This window comes from Thermobia domestica, chromosome 5, assembly GCF_964235325.1.
Source record: "Thermobia domestica chromosome 5, izTheDome1.hap1.1, whole genome shotgun sequence".
In the NCBI taxonomy this organism is placed as follows: Eukaryota; Metazoa; Arthropoda; class Insecta; order Zygentoma; family Lepismatidae; genus Thermobia; species Thermobia domestica.
In genome coordinates, this window is record NC_137458.1 from 8502744 (window position 1) to 8519418 (window position 16675).

Below are 16675 nucleotides of genomic sequence, written 5' to 3' on the forward strand. Positions count from 1 at the left end.
AAAAGAAAAACAAACTTCCCCTTATCCCTACAAAGGTAACACATGAAAGGGTGCTGTGAATTGTAGAAGATAAAAGGCGTATATTCATTACAGTACTTTGAAAGAAGGGATCTCATGATTGAATGAGCATGAAAGAAAGACATTAGGTGTGGCAGAAGGAAAAATACGAATATCAAGGGTAAGGCCGCGTTTCAAATATACGGACTAATGACGACGCTACCTTAGAGTACTGGCGGGGAAGGGGGGGGGGAAGGAGTGAAGGAGTAGAAAAATTTGGAGGAAGCATTTTCTTTTTAATACTGAAGAGGATAGTTACGTATCACTTAATCTGCCACCTTTGCCCATTTCCTTCTAGGGCAGTGGTTCTCAATCTAATTCCTATCACAACCCCTATTTTATCACATCCTCTTGCGAGCGACCCCTTTATAATTTCTGGTTTGTAATAAGCTTGTGGAATTTTAATATAGCTATTGCGAAGATCTCACGATATCCATCTATTTCTATAATGGTAGAATCCATTTCTTGTATATAGTGGATACAGTAACTTCCCTAAAAGCGAACGGATTAAAACCAAATTTGGTCAGTTCATTCATATTACGAATATCGAATCCGATCCGTCATACTGTTTCAAAATGGAGGCCGTTTGAAAATTTTAAAACTTCATAAATCCCTTAATTTTGGGTCATATGATAAAAAAATTGATTTATAATTTTGGTTTTAAAAACTTGGACATTTGTTAAAAAAAGTTATTGAATATTTTAAATCACTTCATAATGTGCGTCAAGAAGATTGAATCTGAGATTGCCATACTAGTGAAAGCATACCATTTGCAGGTATCTCATTAGTTCTCAATTTCAATTGTACTGTATTTCAATACGCAGGTATTGTTGCATTTGTATTTTTCTGGTATATCAATATGCAGTTCTCATTAGTTTCATATTGTACCTCATTAATTTAAATTGATTTTTAAACAACTCTGCATCTGTTGAAACTGTTTAATAGATCTCTTTTTTGTTCTTAACAGTATGTATAAAAATAAAAAATGTCTATCAAAACAAAAATTCAAAATAATATTCAAAAATATTTTCCGGGATTATTCTAATTATATTTATCTCTTCCACTTATCTTCACGACCCCCAAGTTGAGAAACTTTGCCCTAGGGCATCAGTCCACCATCCAAAATTTGCCATTCTTTCCCCAAATATGTCATTCTTTCCACAAATTTACCACTCTTTCCCCACATGTTACTCTCCCCACAAATTTACCACTCTTTTCCCAAATATATTATTCTTCCCACAAAATAACCACTTTCCCCAAATATATTATTCTTCCCCAAAATTTACCATTCTTTCCACAAATATATTATCCTTCCCCAAAATTTATCCCCTCAAATGTATTATTCTTTCCCAAAATTTGCCATTTTTCCACATATATATTATTCTTCCCCAAAATTTACAATTCTACCCCCAAATATATTATTCTTCCCAAAAATTTACCATTCTGCTCTCCAAATATATTATTCTCCCCTAAATTTACCATTCTTCCCCAAATATATTATTCTTCTCACAAGTTTACCATCTTTCCCCAAATCTGTTAGACCCTATTCTTCTCGAAAATTTACCTTTTTCCCCAAATACATTATTCTTCCCCAAAATTTAGCATTATTTCCCCAAATATATTATTCTTCCACAAAATTTACCACTCTTTCCCCAAATGTATTATTCTTCTCCAAAAGTTACCATTGTTCCCCGAATTTCTTCCTCAAACTTTACCTTTCTTTCCCCAAATATATTATTCTTTCCCAACGTTTACCATTCTTTCCCCAAATATATTATTCTTCCACAAAATTTACCATTTTCCCCCTAAATATATTATTCTTTCCCAAAATTTACCCCTCAAAAATATTCTTCTTCTTCAAAATTTACGATTCTTTTCCCAAATATGTTATTCCCAAAACTTTCCCCCCAAATATATTATTCTTCCTCAAATATATTATTACTACTAACTCTATGGCCTATGGAACCCGGATGTTCAACGCCGTGTTCACAAAAGCTCTCCACTGACTTCTTAGCTAACTGGATCCAGTTTCTACTTCGTATTCCCATTTCTGCGAGATCTATCTTAATATTGTCCTCCCATTTGCGCCTAGGTCTTCCTAATGGTCGTTCTCCGATTGGTCTTCCAGTCAAGACTTTGAAAGTGTTTCTACTTTCTTCCATTCTAGCTACATGACCCGCCCACCTAAGCCTCCTGGACTTGACGACCCTAACAATGCTGGGTAAACCGTATAAATTATGTAGTTCCTTGTTATGAAGTTTCCGCCATTCCGCATTCCCGTTCCTCTTGGGTCCGAATATTCGTCTCAGGATCTTGTTCTCAAATACTTTCAGTCTATGTTCTTCCCTCAGAGTAAGTGACCATGTTTCGCAGCCATACAGAACAACAGGCATGATAATTATTCTATATATTTTAAGGTTCAAATTCCTCGACAGAATTCGCGACGACAAGAGATTTTGAACCGAATAGTAACACGAATTCCCTGATTTTAGTCGACATATATACAGTGGAGTCTCGTTAATTCGAACTTGGATAACTCGAAATATTGGATAATTCGAACAGAAGTCCATTCCCCTTGAAAACTGTATTGGAAACAATAGTAAAAAGTCGTGGATAAATCGAACTTTTGAACCTATGTTTTGGATAATTCGAAGTATATAGAGTTGAAAATGTTTAATATTGGACAGATGTAAAGAGAGAAATACAGTTTTAACGTGTTTTCAGTTATCCAGATGCAGCCACAGGGAAGAGTAATATAAAAAATAAATGAAAATCTATGTAATGATAAAGATGAAGGTGAGCTGAGGAAGAAGTAAAGATAGGGAACGTGTGCCAATCTCATCTTGGTTCAGAATTGGTTGAAAATTTAAGATGAATTATTGATAAAGTCCACCAAATGTTATTAATATCGTATTCCACGCAATACATGAAATTGAAGATTTATTGACCGTACAAAAACAATCAAATTTAAGCAAATGAGGTTTACGACTTCTTAAAAGTGGGAATATTCAAATTGTTACTGGTGTTTTAATTGTTTGGGCTATTCAATGTATGTTGTAGTGTTGTACGTAAATATATTTTCCATTGTACACGTAGTTTGAATTATGTGTAGTCAATGTCGTTTGTTAGTTTGCGGTATTCGATCACGCAAATAATAAGCTGCTTTAAAGGTAAAGTCTACACCATATGTTTTTGATGCACAGTACTTTGGTTTGTTTGTTGTTATATAGCATGTGAAAATGAATGTTGTTGGATAATTCGAATTTCGGATAATTCGAAGTTTTTCGTGTCCCATTGGACTTCGAATTTAAAAGAGTCCACTGTATATGAATTTCGGACAGGGAGGGGAAGTGCGCCAAAATAAACGTTTTTAATGAGGAGGTTCACTGTTTGTCCACTAGAGTGCAGTACTGCTTGAGTGGAGATACCTTTCTTGCTTTCAGAAAGTTGTAACATCTAAACAGTAAATAGAAAGATCGGGTTGGCAAGGGAATTTTAGCAAAAAAAAAAAAAAAAAAAAAAAAAAAAACTGCTTGGACGATGCTTTGTGCAGAGTATTGGAACTCGTGCTATTATAGACCTAGACCTAACAAAAAAGACCTGGAAACCCTGACTGGCTCACAGTATGATTTATAACTCTGGCGAAAGTAAAATTACCGAGTAGCCACCTAGGTCGCGTTCGCTGCAGGGGGTAACGCATCATAAACGCGTTCTCGAATAGCCATACGCTTAAACCGTAAGTTGTAGTGCATTTGTGCCACTTTCGGTATAGTAGAGAGAGTTAAGGATGAACATATGGAAGTTATTTTTGAGACACTAAATCCACTTCAGAAAACTAGTTCTCGTTGTCTCTTACCATTTCCGCTGTATGGTGAGTGGGAACTCGGAAGTAGCCCAATTAGTATACCTCTTCCAGTTGGAATAGGCGATTAAAGTACGAGAGAGGCTCATTTCTTGAGACGGTGAATCAATTCCAAACAAACGCTTCTCGGTATCTCTAGACGTTTTTTGCTCTGATACCGGTCAACACAGATAAATGAATGGATGGACGGACCAGTGTTGGGTAAATTACTTGCAAAAATGTAACGCGTTACAAGTTACTTTACTTTCTCTTAAAATGTAACGCGTTAGTAACGCTTACTTGCCCCAAAAGAGTAACTGTTACTTTCCTTTGAAAGTAACGCGTTACTAACGCGTTAGTTTTAGATCCGAAACTTTAAATAGGCCTATGTAAAAAAAAATATAACTTGAATTTTCCGTACCGGTACTATTATTACTACCGCTGTTTATTATTATTATTATTATTATTATTATTATTATTATTATTATTATTATTATTATTATTATTATTATTATTATTATTATTATTATTATAACAACACTATATAAACATGAAAGATATGCGGTTTGTATTTGAATACTAAAAAACTAGTTGATTGCCAACCTCGGTAGTCGTGAAGTCTAGGAGTCAAGGACATTGTTAACGAGCTTCTGAATTTGGGTTGATGGGCTAGGTTGAATATTCGGGCTCAAGCCAAACACTGTTAAAAGTTATAGGGCACTGGCCAAATATCTTCAAAATTGCTCGGCCCGGGTTTAGAATTGTCAACGACTCGAGCAGCTCGGCTCACACCTCATTCACTATCGACCCGAACCGAGAAGTGAGCCGAGCCAACAGCTCACCCAACCGACTCGGCTACAGCCCTTGGCTCAGTTGAGCCGAACCGAGCAAATGGCTCATTCCTACCAAGCCAAGCGAGCCGGGTCGAGCCATCTAATCAGTTGAGCCGAGCCGAGCTGAGCTTCTTATAAAAAATATCTTGTGGTCTCGCTATCGAGACGAGATGAGATGCGAGTAGTGTCCCCTCTCGTGAGCAACACTAAAAGTATTCCATATTACTGTTTAGCTTACATTTCCCATGGCTTTCGCTTTCGAGTGTAAGCAGGTCATGATTTCAAGACGAGTTAAAACGAACGAGCCATTTATCAAACTCGACTGGACTTGAAACTCGACCCTAAAAACTGAATCGGCTCGGAATTTGACTCGAGAATATTACCTTTGACTTGACTCCAACCTCCACTTGAATTCGAGTCGAGTCGAGTTTTAACTTGACTCGTGCTCATCCCTATGTGTTAGAAAAAAATGGTTGCTTATTATTATTCTGCTAAACTAATTATATAATAATAACAATGTTGTTATGTAAAATTAAAAATACAGAATATAGAGAAACACTACACTACAACTATCAAAATGAGAACACATGAACTGGGGGTGAATCAAAACTTGCCAGTAACTCTAAAATCGATACATGCTTTTTAAAGCTAGTTTCAAACTCTATAATCAACGGGACTCTAGGATAAGCAAACTGATCTAAAAGAACTCCAATATTACATACCATCAGCAAACTATTTTCTAGTAATAAAGTAGGCCTGCTCATCAGAACACAGTTTATTCATATTAACCCCTTACTGTATATCGTTAATTATGGCACCCTAGTTGTTGATAAATATTTTCCGCCGAGGCGCTTCAGACACTTTACTTTTAAATTCTGTCCACCATCATCCTTAGCTCTTAAAAACTATTCTTTCAAGTGTTCGAACGGTAAAATATTTTCGTTGTCTATCCTTATAAAACCAACACCGATCAAAGTAAAATAGACTACCGGTATCATTGCACTCCTAGTTCACTCACTGAATGTATTGATTTGGAGCTGTCAAAATCTACGGCAAAGCCTTCCAGGTGCTTGCAATCAGTACACGTGATTTACCTAAGGCAGTCCTCATCTTCCAAAAACAGCAAGTGGCACTACAAACTTATCTGTTTCTCTGTGTGTTGGTGATTGTTGGTCACTGACATACTTAGTTCATGCTCGATTGTTTCATTCTGAGAAATTCACTTACAGGAAAGAAACATGTGTTTCCGAAAAACATATACATATATTGTAGTTACTCATCCGAAATATAACGCGAAAAAAAGTAACGCAAACTAGGTACGTTACTTAAAAATTTGTAACGCGTTACCGTTAGTTACTTTGGAAAAATGTAACGCGTTGCTAGGAAACGTTACTTAAAAAGTAACGCGTTACTTGCGTTACGTTACTTCCCAAGACTGGGACGGACAGGGGCACACCCACGAGGTCCAGTCCGACCCAAAACTTCGTAACTCAACAACATACATTTGTACACTTTCTCAAGAAAACTATAGATTAACAGAAAAATTATTAGTGTAGCATGAACATTTGATCTTACACTTCATCGGTATTCTTTCTGTTATAAAAAACAATTTAGTTCTATCTTTTTTTTTTAAAATATAGGTGGAAATGTTTTACAAGTACTTATCGTCTTTTCGGGTACAAAATACTGTAATACCTGTTCAATCCTACATAGATGTAGTGGCTTGTAATATTGCCCCTACACTAGAGACCTGCACGGACCGGGCTTGGGCGGGCCGACACTGATTTCTCTTCAGGTCGGGCCGGGATGGGGCCGATTAATTGTAATTCTTTAATAATTTTTGACTTTCGTTAAACGATAATTTGAATAAAGCCAAACGTTGAAGAAGTGTGCCCGTGAAAAATGTTACAAAGAATACAATAGTTATTTACAGTTTGTGTTGCTTAGCGGCTCCACTTTCACTATAGAGGATTGCAGACATTACGCGGTAAATTGAGCTCTGACCTTGACCTTCACTGAACCCAAAATATGACAAGAGGGGATGGGAAAGTTTTGGCTGCCGCTAAACTATATTGCCATTGTTACAGGCAATGGAGTTTTTGTTCTCTCGATGACACACAAAGTTCTAGGAGGCAATGGTACCATTTGGGAGGCAAGCGTCAGGTTATGAACCAGAGTTTAGAAAATGTTTCTGAGGGTTAGGTCAACTTTAATACTAAAGTTTGAGAAAGATTGAGCCTCGAGCTATTTTTTTTAATTTACCGGGCCGGGGTCAGGCCAAAAACTTTTAAAATTTGTTGGGCCCGGACTTTTAAAAAACTTAGTGCTCGGGCCGATACTCTCCAAAACTTTTCGGGCACGGGCTGGGCCGGGTCTAGGTACATTCGGGCTGGATTGGGCTCGGGCCGAAAAATTTGGCCCGTGCAGGTCTCTACCCTATGCCCCAACCCCTGTCAACAAAAATTTCTGGGTGCGGGCCTGTGGACAAACATAGTTCTATAAAACTTTCCGTACGCATAAAAAGCAGGTTCGTACGCATAATAATAATAATAATAATAATAATAATAATAATAATAATAATAATAATAATAATAATAATAATAATAATACAGTTATAAAGTGTTGACAATTTAAAAATAATCAAGACCAATATGGCTTTGGAGTTACCCTACATTCTTTCGCCACTTTTTTTTCAATAACGTTTTGTTGTAGTGGTGCGTGTTAGCCGGCTATCAACAAGTTTTTATGCTTTTCAGGAGAACTTGGTTGCTTCTACTTCAGCACAAAATAACTTTTTCCACGAAATTATTTTTCTTTTTTTTCTTCTTCTTTTTGTGAGTAATATCCTTAGATTCTTCCATTTACCTGGAAAATTCCTAGCTTCTTTAATTGATTCTTTCATTCTCCGTGAATAACGGTTCATGTCATAAAAATATTCCTTGAAAAGTAAACATCTTTCGTGAACAGTTAGGGCTAAATATTTCTTTTTCTTTAACATTTCAAATAGGTATGGCAGGGTTGCAAATCAGTAGAATTTTATGCATCCTAGTTAAATAAATTCTTTTCACATTTCAAATATAGCAATGCCAGAGTTGGAAAAGTATAAAATTTGTACTATTCGTGTTAAATTATTTCTTTTCTGTTAGCATTTCAAATTTCAAATGTAGACAGGCAGTGTTCGTAGTTTGAAAGAAATTTCGTTGGTAAATTTAGCAAAAAGGGAGAAAGGGATTTTCTTCAATTAAACGCTGGGAGCGAACCAGGGACCTCAAGCACCAGAGGTGAACGCATCTCATCTAGGAGCGTCATTTGGGGAGGGGAGGGACAATTATCTAGCGTTGGACTCATGTCCGTGTTGTCCCGGTAGTAGGGTTAATCCACGCAAAGTGATCCAGAAAGAAGAAAAATTGCCGCTCGACCATCCCCAAAAAATCTAAATTTTTCATGAATGTTTATCCTATATCAGGGTACTTCAAAACCACCATTAATTGTTTTTTTAGAACGTCCCATGGCGACGCAGCAGCTGCCGCCATTTTGCGTTTTTTTTTTTCGATTTTAGGCATTTACGTTATTTGGAATATATCAGCATGCATTTATCCTACCAAATTCAAAATTGTTGGACGTCTCCAACTCGTGCAGAGCTAAAATTTTGATCTCTTAACATTTTTGCCTAAAAAACTTGAAGGGGGTGAAATTAGGGCCTATAATTGCAACATTTTGGACATTGAAGACATGTTTGGGAAGAGGAAACAACTGACGTAGAGGTCTGTATTTGTGTGTGCATGTAGTCCGGGATCAGAAGTTAATACACAAAAATTTATTGACCTGTAGCTGCTCCCAAAGGCCTAAAAAAAAAAAAAAAAAAAAAAAAAAAAAAAAAAAAAAAAATCGCAAAGCTGGGAAATTATGCCAATTTAGCATGCTTCACTGTCCAATATCTCCAATGGGCCTGGATGAAAAAATCTGAAATTTTGGGAATAGTTAGTCCTTTAGTATACCATATTACACAACAAAACGCGTTTTGTGTTTTTGAGCAGAAGGGGGTCAAAGTATTAAGTAATGACGTCGTACTCTAGAAGGTGTTTTGTTCACAAATTCAATTGGAAATTCGTTGTTGTGAAGTAAAATAAAGTAGGATGAATGGTTACTCCAGTCAAGGCTCTCAAGCTCCTTTCTTTCCTCTAGTTGTGACTCACTGTCTTCACGCACACAGCAGCACTGGTGAAAAATGCCGCTATCAGCAGAAGGCGAGTCTAAATGCACACTTGATAAAAAAAAAAAAAAAAGTCCATAATTACTCCTAGCTCTTGCTGCTTGCTATATTAATGATATCCAATCATGTTTACTCTTGTTTTAACTGTCAACTCATGCAGGAGACTGTTGTGCTTCCGTTTGATATACATTCCGCAGTCAGTGAATACTTACTCGCTGTAAACACTGATTTTTCAATTTGGTAGGACAAATGCATGCTGAGATATTCAAAAGAACGTAAACGCCTAAAATCGAAAAAACGCAAAATGGCGGCAGCCGCTGTGTCGCCATGGGATATTGTAAACAATAATTAATTGCGTTTTTGAAGTACCCTGTTAAAATATTAACATTCATGAAAAAAATAGATTTTTTGGAGATGGTCGAGCGGCACATGCTTGATCACTTAGAATGCATTGACTCAGTATTGTATGTTAACATACTAGTGGAAGTGCCACCTTATAATATGCTTGTCTGATTTCAACAGAATGATGATATCAGGGAGTCTTTTGAACCTTTTGAAATTGCCACTGCTTCAACATATTCACCTAAGGTAATACTTTTTTTTTTTTTTTTTTTTTTAACGATGAAGCGTTAACTGATAATGGAAGCGAGAGTCAAATCATCATCATCTTAAGGTTAAGGCTGTTGCTACCTCTTCGCTGAGTCGAGTTTTCCCCTATCTAATAACATTGGAACTTTTTTCGTGTTTTTCTTAGCAAGCAATGAACAAATCCTTACAAAAATTTGCATGGAGTCAGGTCGATAATAAAGAATTCGTTATATGAGCTTATAATTTTACTAAAAGCCTCCAATTAAGTTATTCATTTCCCCCTTTTTTTCATGTGAAGATTTGCAACAACGCATTGACGACACTGCGTTCTCTCTTCTAGCAGGTTGCGGCGAGTAATAGAGGGTTACTTTGAAGTTTCAACATTGTCCACAGCTGTGAGGGGACCCTTTTCAACAATGACATATTTATGGCATTTCAGTGAGGAGGCGTTGGAGTACGTTTTCTTCGCTGAAAGCAGAAAAAAATAAACACAGCGAGAACAGATCCATTCTTCTTTACATTAGCTTTTCCCCCCGTCAAGTATAGACAGTTATAAGTAATTAGAAGCGAACTTTCTCTATTGAATAAAGATACTTTTAATGTATACGAAAGCGAATGTCACTTTATCACTATTATTATTATTATTATTATTATTATTATTATTATTATTATTATTATTATTATTATTATTATTATTATTATTATTATTATTATTACATTTTTCAAAACATGAAGAGACATACCTTTCTTGACTCCAGTGCCCATTTTATCTATAAATGAGGTATTTATAATAAACTTCTATACTGCTAAAAGAAAAGCTACTTTTATAGTGACGTATTATTTGTATTTTATTTATTATAGCCTATTTCAATTTAAAATAAAGTGTATCGTTTGTAACAACGAATAGTGCTCAAAACAGCACCTATTACCAGTCAACTATAGATTTAGATCAAACATAATAATGTATAACAACACCAATATATATTGTATACATTTAAACCCTATTGGATCAAAAGATGCAATCTATTTCACACAAAATTTTTCTTGTAGGCCTTATATCTCGAGAACTACATATAGCATACCCAAACTATGACTTAACTTAGTATGATGTGCTTATTGCGTAAAAATTACAAAAACTCGATTTAAGGACCGTTCAAACATTTTGTGGGCCCTGATCCACAAAATTCAATATATTACATTCAATCAAAAACTTTCTTGTACGCCCCATATTTTGACAATTACAAAGTGTGTGGCCAAACCAAAACTAACAATTTACTCAGCATGATGTGCTTATTCCGTAAAAAAAAAAAAAAAAAAAAAACGATTCAGCTGCCATTCAAAAAGTTTGTGGGCCCTGATCCAAAAAAATCAATATATATTTCACCCATTCAAACATTTTCTTGTACGTCCCATATTTTGAGAACTACGTATAGTATAGCCAAACCAAAAAGTAACAATTTAGCCCGCATGATGTGCTTATTCCGTAAAAAATACGACAACTCGATTTAGGGCCCATTCAAAAATTTTGTGAACCCTGATCCAAAAAATCCAATATATTTCATACAATCAAACATTTTCTTGTAGGCTTATATCTGGAGAACTACAGGTAGTGTAGCCAAACCTAAACTAACAATTTACTCAGTATGATGTGCTAATTCCGTAGAAAATATGAAAACTCGATTTAGGAACCGTTGCTAACTTTTGTGGCCCCTGATCCAAAAACTACTTATTTGGCAAGATCGAACTCTTTTTATGCACTTTTTGGATCATTTTTAAAATTCTTAGCCAAGATCGCTATCTTTTGATCCATTTTTTTGGATTATTCCTAAAATTCTTGTTTTTATATATTTTCTATATTTATATGTAAGGTGATACAAAGAAAATTTAGGGAATCAATTGATCTGATTGAAGATTTGTTTAAATCTATTTTATAGAATCTTTTAGATTTGTTAACTATATTCCTGTTAACTGCAGATTTTTGAAAAAGATCTCTTTTTAATCTACATTTGTATTCTTTCTTTACTCACTCATGAAGTATATCTATAACTTTTGTCAATTTTTAAAGTTGCTTCTCAGATAAGTTTCGAGAGTTGTCCGCAAAATTTCGTTAACATCTTATTTGAACTAACGTAACACTGTAATCTCACTTTAATTTACCATAGTATATTTTCTTTCTCTTTTTTTTTTTTTTCGTGAAAGTAACATTTGAAACCGAATTATTTCTTTAAAATTTACACATGAAATGAAAATTGTTTTTTAAAAAAACTATGATACTCATTGTATAAATAAATGTGAAATATTAGTGTTTGTTTGATTTATTTGTATTGATTGAAGTCAATACTTCGAGTGTAACTTTGACCACTTATCAACAAAATTAAAAAGTCGTAGACCAGTATAATTTAAGCAAGTTACTTACTTGATTTGAGACATAATTTTGGAGGGGAAGAGTAGAAATTTTACTGATAACATTTTTTTTTATTTAACTTTTCCTGTATTTATGTTTAGCGTGGCCTTGTGAATTTTGTTTACTTTTTTTTCAATGTAGAAACTTGCCAGGGATTTTGGAGTATGCTCATAGATATTTAAATTGTGAATAGTGCTTCAGTGATATTTAGCATTTTGATTATACTGCTTGTTTATTATTTTTAATAACTTCATTTACATAATGTTGTGGCTTGATGTAACGAAGTATTCCATCACATATTTTTATACTCATACGGTAATGCTTTAGTTTAATATGTATGACAATGACAAATTGGTGTACCTCAACAAAAGAAGCCCCTATATTTTAAAATGAAGCATGAAAAAATAATGCATAAAATTAAAATTATTCTGTAAATATGTGTTGTACTATATATATATATATATATATATATATATATATATATATATATATATATATATATATATATATATATATAATGTTGTAGCTATAGATGAAATTTTGCGTTCACCATCTGGGAAATAAATATTTCTTATTTGGAATGCGTAAGTTACAAGGTTATTATTAGCAGGTAACACTAATAAGTCCCTATTCCCTGTTACCAAGAAATAAGTCCCTATTCATATTTCGTAAAGTAATAACCAAGAAAAGACGTAACCAAGAAAATGACGTTTGTATCTACATTAACACTACATATTTCATTATGTATATATGTTTTTCTGTTTAGTAAAAGAATCCCTGATATTACACTTCACTTTTCCTACAAATGTGCTCTGTTAGAAGGGTAATGTGTGGTCAGTTCTTCAGTTTCCCAGTTGCCTCACGATACTGAAACAACACCGAAAAATCTGTCATCATTAGGAATAGAATTCGACAGCATTCACGCTAAGAACACATTTGTGTAACAAAAAAGTTTATTTCTAAATTTCCTTCGAATGTGGTAAACATGAAATTATTATTATTTAGCATCAACATTCTATACTACTATTCACAGTTTCAAATACATATACAGAGGCCGGTAGCCAGCCCAAAAATGTAGGGGGGCGGCTGAAGTTAGGGGAGCCCGATCCAACCATATCATAGTTTATCACCATATTATAATTCATTTGCAAGCCTACCGTGAAAAGTTTAGGGAGGCCAGCGAAAATTTAGGGGGACAAACCCCTAGGTCCTTCTGAATACGGGTCTGCATATACATATATATAATTATTCCAAAATGCTATCTCCACTGGTTTACCTGTTTCCGTGAGGTTACAAAAGTCAAAGAGCGCTGGTGTTTTCAATGTGAAAACCCCACTGGTGTCGGCAGCGCGGCCAGTCTCTGGTCAAGGAAACACCGGCAAGGAGAAACCGATGTGGTGACCACAAATTTTAACTAAATTACTAGTGCCAAGCCGCACTGATATTCCTTGCTCGTTACAATCTCTTGTGCCAAGAATTTCCTATAATAATAATAATAATAATAATAATAATAATAATAATAATAATAATAATAATAATAATAATAATAATAATAATAATAATAATAATAATAATTATTATTATTATTATTATTATTATTATTATTATTATTATTATTATTATTATTATTTCACACAGGAAATTTGAAAATAAAATGAAATCTGTAAGTTTTACGTCCCACAGTTATTCCGGTTAGGCTAAAGGAGACAGTGATGATAAGTAATGAATGAAATGGTGGAATGAAGAAAGTGGGAGAAAACAGGAGAACCCCGAGAAAACCCATGCACACGATGTTTGTCCACCACAAAGTTTACTTAGCGCGAGCTGGAATCAAACCAAGGACCCCATGCAACTGAGATGAACGCTCTACCACTGAGCTACCGCGGCCCCCACACAGGAAATTTATCTGCTATCACAATCGTCTGGTAATTTATATTTGTATAACCAATCACCAGGTATAAGACTGAAATACATGAGACGCAAGAGGCATCTTGCTATGTTTGAAAGTAACCACAAGAACTCCGAATGAGACTAGACGAATATACTAAAAGCAATAGGTTTAGCAAAGAAAATAAAGAGCGCCCCCTCCTTCTCAGTGCCATAAATCTGTCCTCGAAAAGGACGAGAGGGCTAGAAAATTTCATTCCACAGATGTGATATGGACAAAGTTTAAAAACCTGTTTTAAATGGCTAGCCCGAATTACCCTCACGCTGCTAATACAAACAGGGAGAAGCAGAGATCGCACTGTTGCAAATCTTCACATGAAAAAAAGAGGGGAATGAATAACTTAATTGGAGGCTTTTAGTAAAATTATAAGCTCATATAACAAATCCTTTATTATCGACCTGACTCTATGCAAATTTTTATAAGGATTTGTTCATTGCTTGCTGAGAAAAACACGAAAAAAGTTCCAATGTTATTAGATAGGGGAAAACTCGACTCAGCGAAGAGGTAGCAACAGCCTTAATAGTAAATATGGATTCAACTTGTTAACTGTATTAATTAAATTGAACTTTGTTCTAGGTGTAAACGTATTATATTCTACTGTATAACTAAATGACCAGGTTACAAAAATCCAAGTGCAATTTGATATTGAGTTATCATATTCTAGTTTTCCAGACAAAGATAATGGATTTCAGTACAAAAACATGAGTTGTCAGGAGTGGGATTCGAACCCACGCCCGGAAGACCGGACTGCGACCTGAACGCAGCGCCTTGGACCGCTCGGCCATCCTGACTTACTCTTATTAACTTCTTTCTTTTTCACTTGAATACAACTAATACTAATTGCCATGTTTAATTCAAATTCAATTATTTTCCTACTTTTATTAGTCACTTATTTACAAAACGAATAACAGATCTTGCTTCTTTAACATACGCCGTGAACAATGGATATTGCTTTCAGAAGGGTATCTCAGAGTGAAATGTAAATTTCCGGAATACATCATGTTTACCTCCGAGAAATTGTCCCCCTGATAGGAGCACTAATAATCTCTTCTAGTGTAATCGTTAGTGCGTTTTAGAAGACCAACTCCCACCAATAGTGCTTCAATAGTTTGGACGCTAGAAGCAAAAAAAAAAAAAAAAAAAAAAAAAAAACGGAGAAGGCAACTTCGCGTTAACCCCCCTCCCCAGAAAGCACTAACGATTAAACCTAGTGCAATCGAAAGTGCTTCTAGAAAACATTAACAGTTTCGTTAGTACTTCGCTATTAGTGTAGATATGTCCAATTATGTCTCACGAAACTTCCATACGAGATTAATATAGGCTATATGGGGAAATATTCATTGCGTCAAATTCTCGCCAAACTCAAAAGCACTAATGATCTCTTCTAGTGCATTCGTTAGTGCTTTGTTAGTGCTTCCTAGAGCACTAGCTCCCAACATTAATGCTACAATAGTTTGGAGGTTAGAAGCAAAAAAACTTCGAGCAAAAAACCGTGAAGTTGCCACGCCCCCAAGTTTTTGGTTCTAGCGTCCAAACTATTGAAGCACTAATGTTGGGAGTAGGTGTTCTAAGAAGCACTAACGGTTGCACTAAACATTAGTCTCTTTTGGGGAGGGATTTCACGGAGGTATCATTTTCGGAACTAGAACCGTATTGAATGTATATTAGAACTAGGAATTTACACAGAATGCCACGAATTGAATATAAGACCTGTTCATTTGAAATCCCCAAAGCTTGACAAGTTAATATTTACTTTTCTTTAAAAGAAAAAAAAAACTTTTATTCTCTGCATTGGAATACGTATATGATGAACATAAGATATTTCATACGAAGAATGATTGTATTTAGCAAATAAGTGTTGTAAAAAATTAGCTTGTCAGGAGTGGGATTCGAACCCACGCCCGGAAGACCGGACTGCGACCTGAACGCAGCGCCTTGGACCGCTCGGCCATCCTGACTTGCTTGTGCACGTACCTATCTGCCGCTAGAGTATTGGACTGCTCGTGCAGGGGGTGAAGGGAGGCTCATGTAGTTCGTCACATGGCTGCACAGCACAGCCACACAGTAAAAGCATAGAACGCTAATCTCGACCAGGGCTCTCCTATGTCCTTGCTGTACTTTGCCTTGATCATGTTCCCACTAGCCTCTAACCAGGTTTCTCTTTTCTCTTTCATATTTTCAGAAGAAATATCTGGTCTTTGAATTGTGTGATGGTGTTCTTGCAGATGTGTTTAAAGAGAAGAAGATATTTGCAGAAAATGAAACCAAACGCGTTATGCATAGCTTGGCCAGTGCAGTTGCTTACTTGCATAGACATGGTAAGTAAAGCTCATTCAATAAATAACCTGTTGGCTGCGGGGGGAAGGGAGAGGTTGTGAAGTTGCTAGAGACATTATATTGCAGGATAATCAATTGCATGTAATACCTCGCTGATAAGCTTTCAGAAAAAATTAACATAAGCTTAATATACGGTACAGTGATTTCTTATGATAGTTTTGACTTATCCCAAAAATGTGAAATGCAGTAACTACGTTTTGAGCGAAAATTTTCTTGCAACTTTTTTTTTTTTTTTTCACTTTAAATATCTGTATGTTTACTTTTAGAATTGAATTATGCCCTTTGCTATTAAATACACAATATAATAAAATGCTTATCTACACTGTTAAAATGTCATTATGGAATAATGCTTTTAATTGAGAATTAAATGCCAATATATGTCCTCCTTTTCCCCGCTTATTATCGTAAAAAGAATTATTGATCACTACAGAGATCAAATCAGGTTTTCAAAGTG

The 16675-nt window shown here is 35.2% G+C and overlaps 1 protein-coding gene and 2 non-coding genes across 5 annotated transcripts in view; 1 reads left to right on the forward strand and 2 right to left on the reverse strand.

Moving 5' to 3' along the window:
- The window catches only part of LOC145685712 (serine/threonine-protein kinase 33-like), a 161088-nt gene that overhangs the window by 81920 nt on the left and 62493 nt on the right, over window positions 1-16675 (forward strand). For all 3 annotated transcript variants that reach the window (XR_014131469.1, XM_081758160.1, XM_081758161.1), the window contains exon 4: window positions 16067-16202. Coding sequence is in view for 2 of the 3 variants with exons in the window: in XM_081758160.1 (XP_081614286.1) it covers window positions 16067-16202 (136 nt within the window). In the remaining variant the exon portion in view is untranslated. The remainder of the gene's footprint in view (window positions 1-16066; window positions 16203-16675) is intronic.
- On the reverse strand, window positions 14592-14675 carry TRNAL-CAG (transfer RNA leucine (anticodon CAG)). The gene has a single exon. It is a non-coding gene; the product is annotated as a tRNA-Leu (tRNA).
- TRNAL-CAG (transfer RNA leucine (anticodon CAG)) lies at window positions 15759-15842 on the reverse strand. Its single transcript has one exon. It is a non-coding gene; the product is annotated as a tRNA-Leu (tRNA).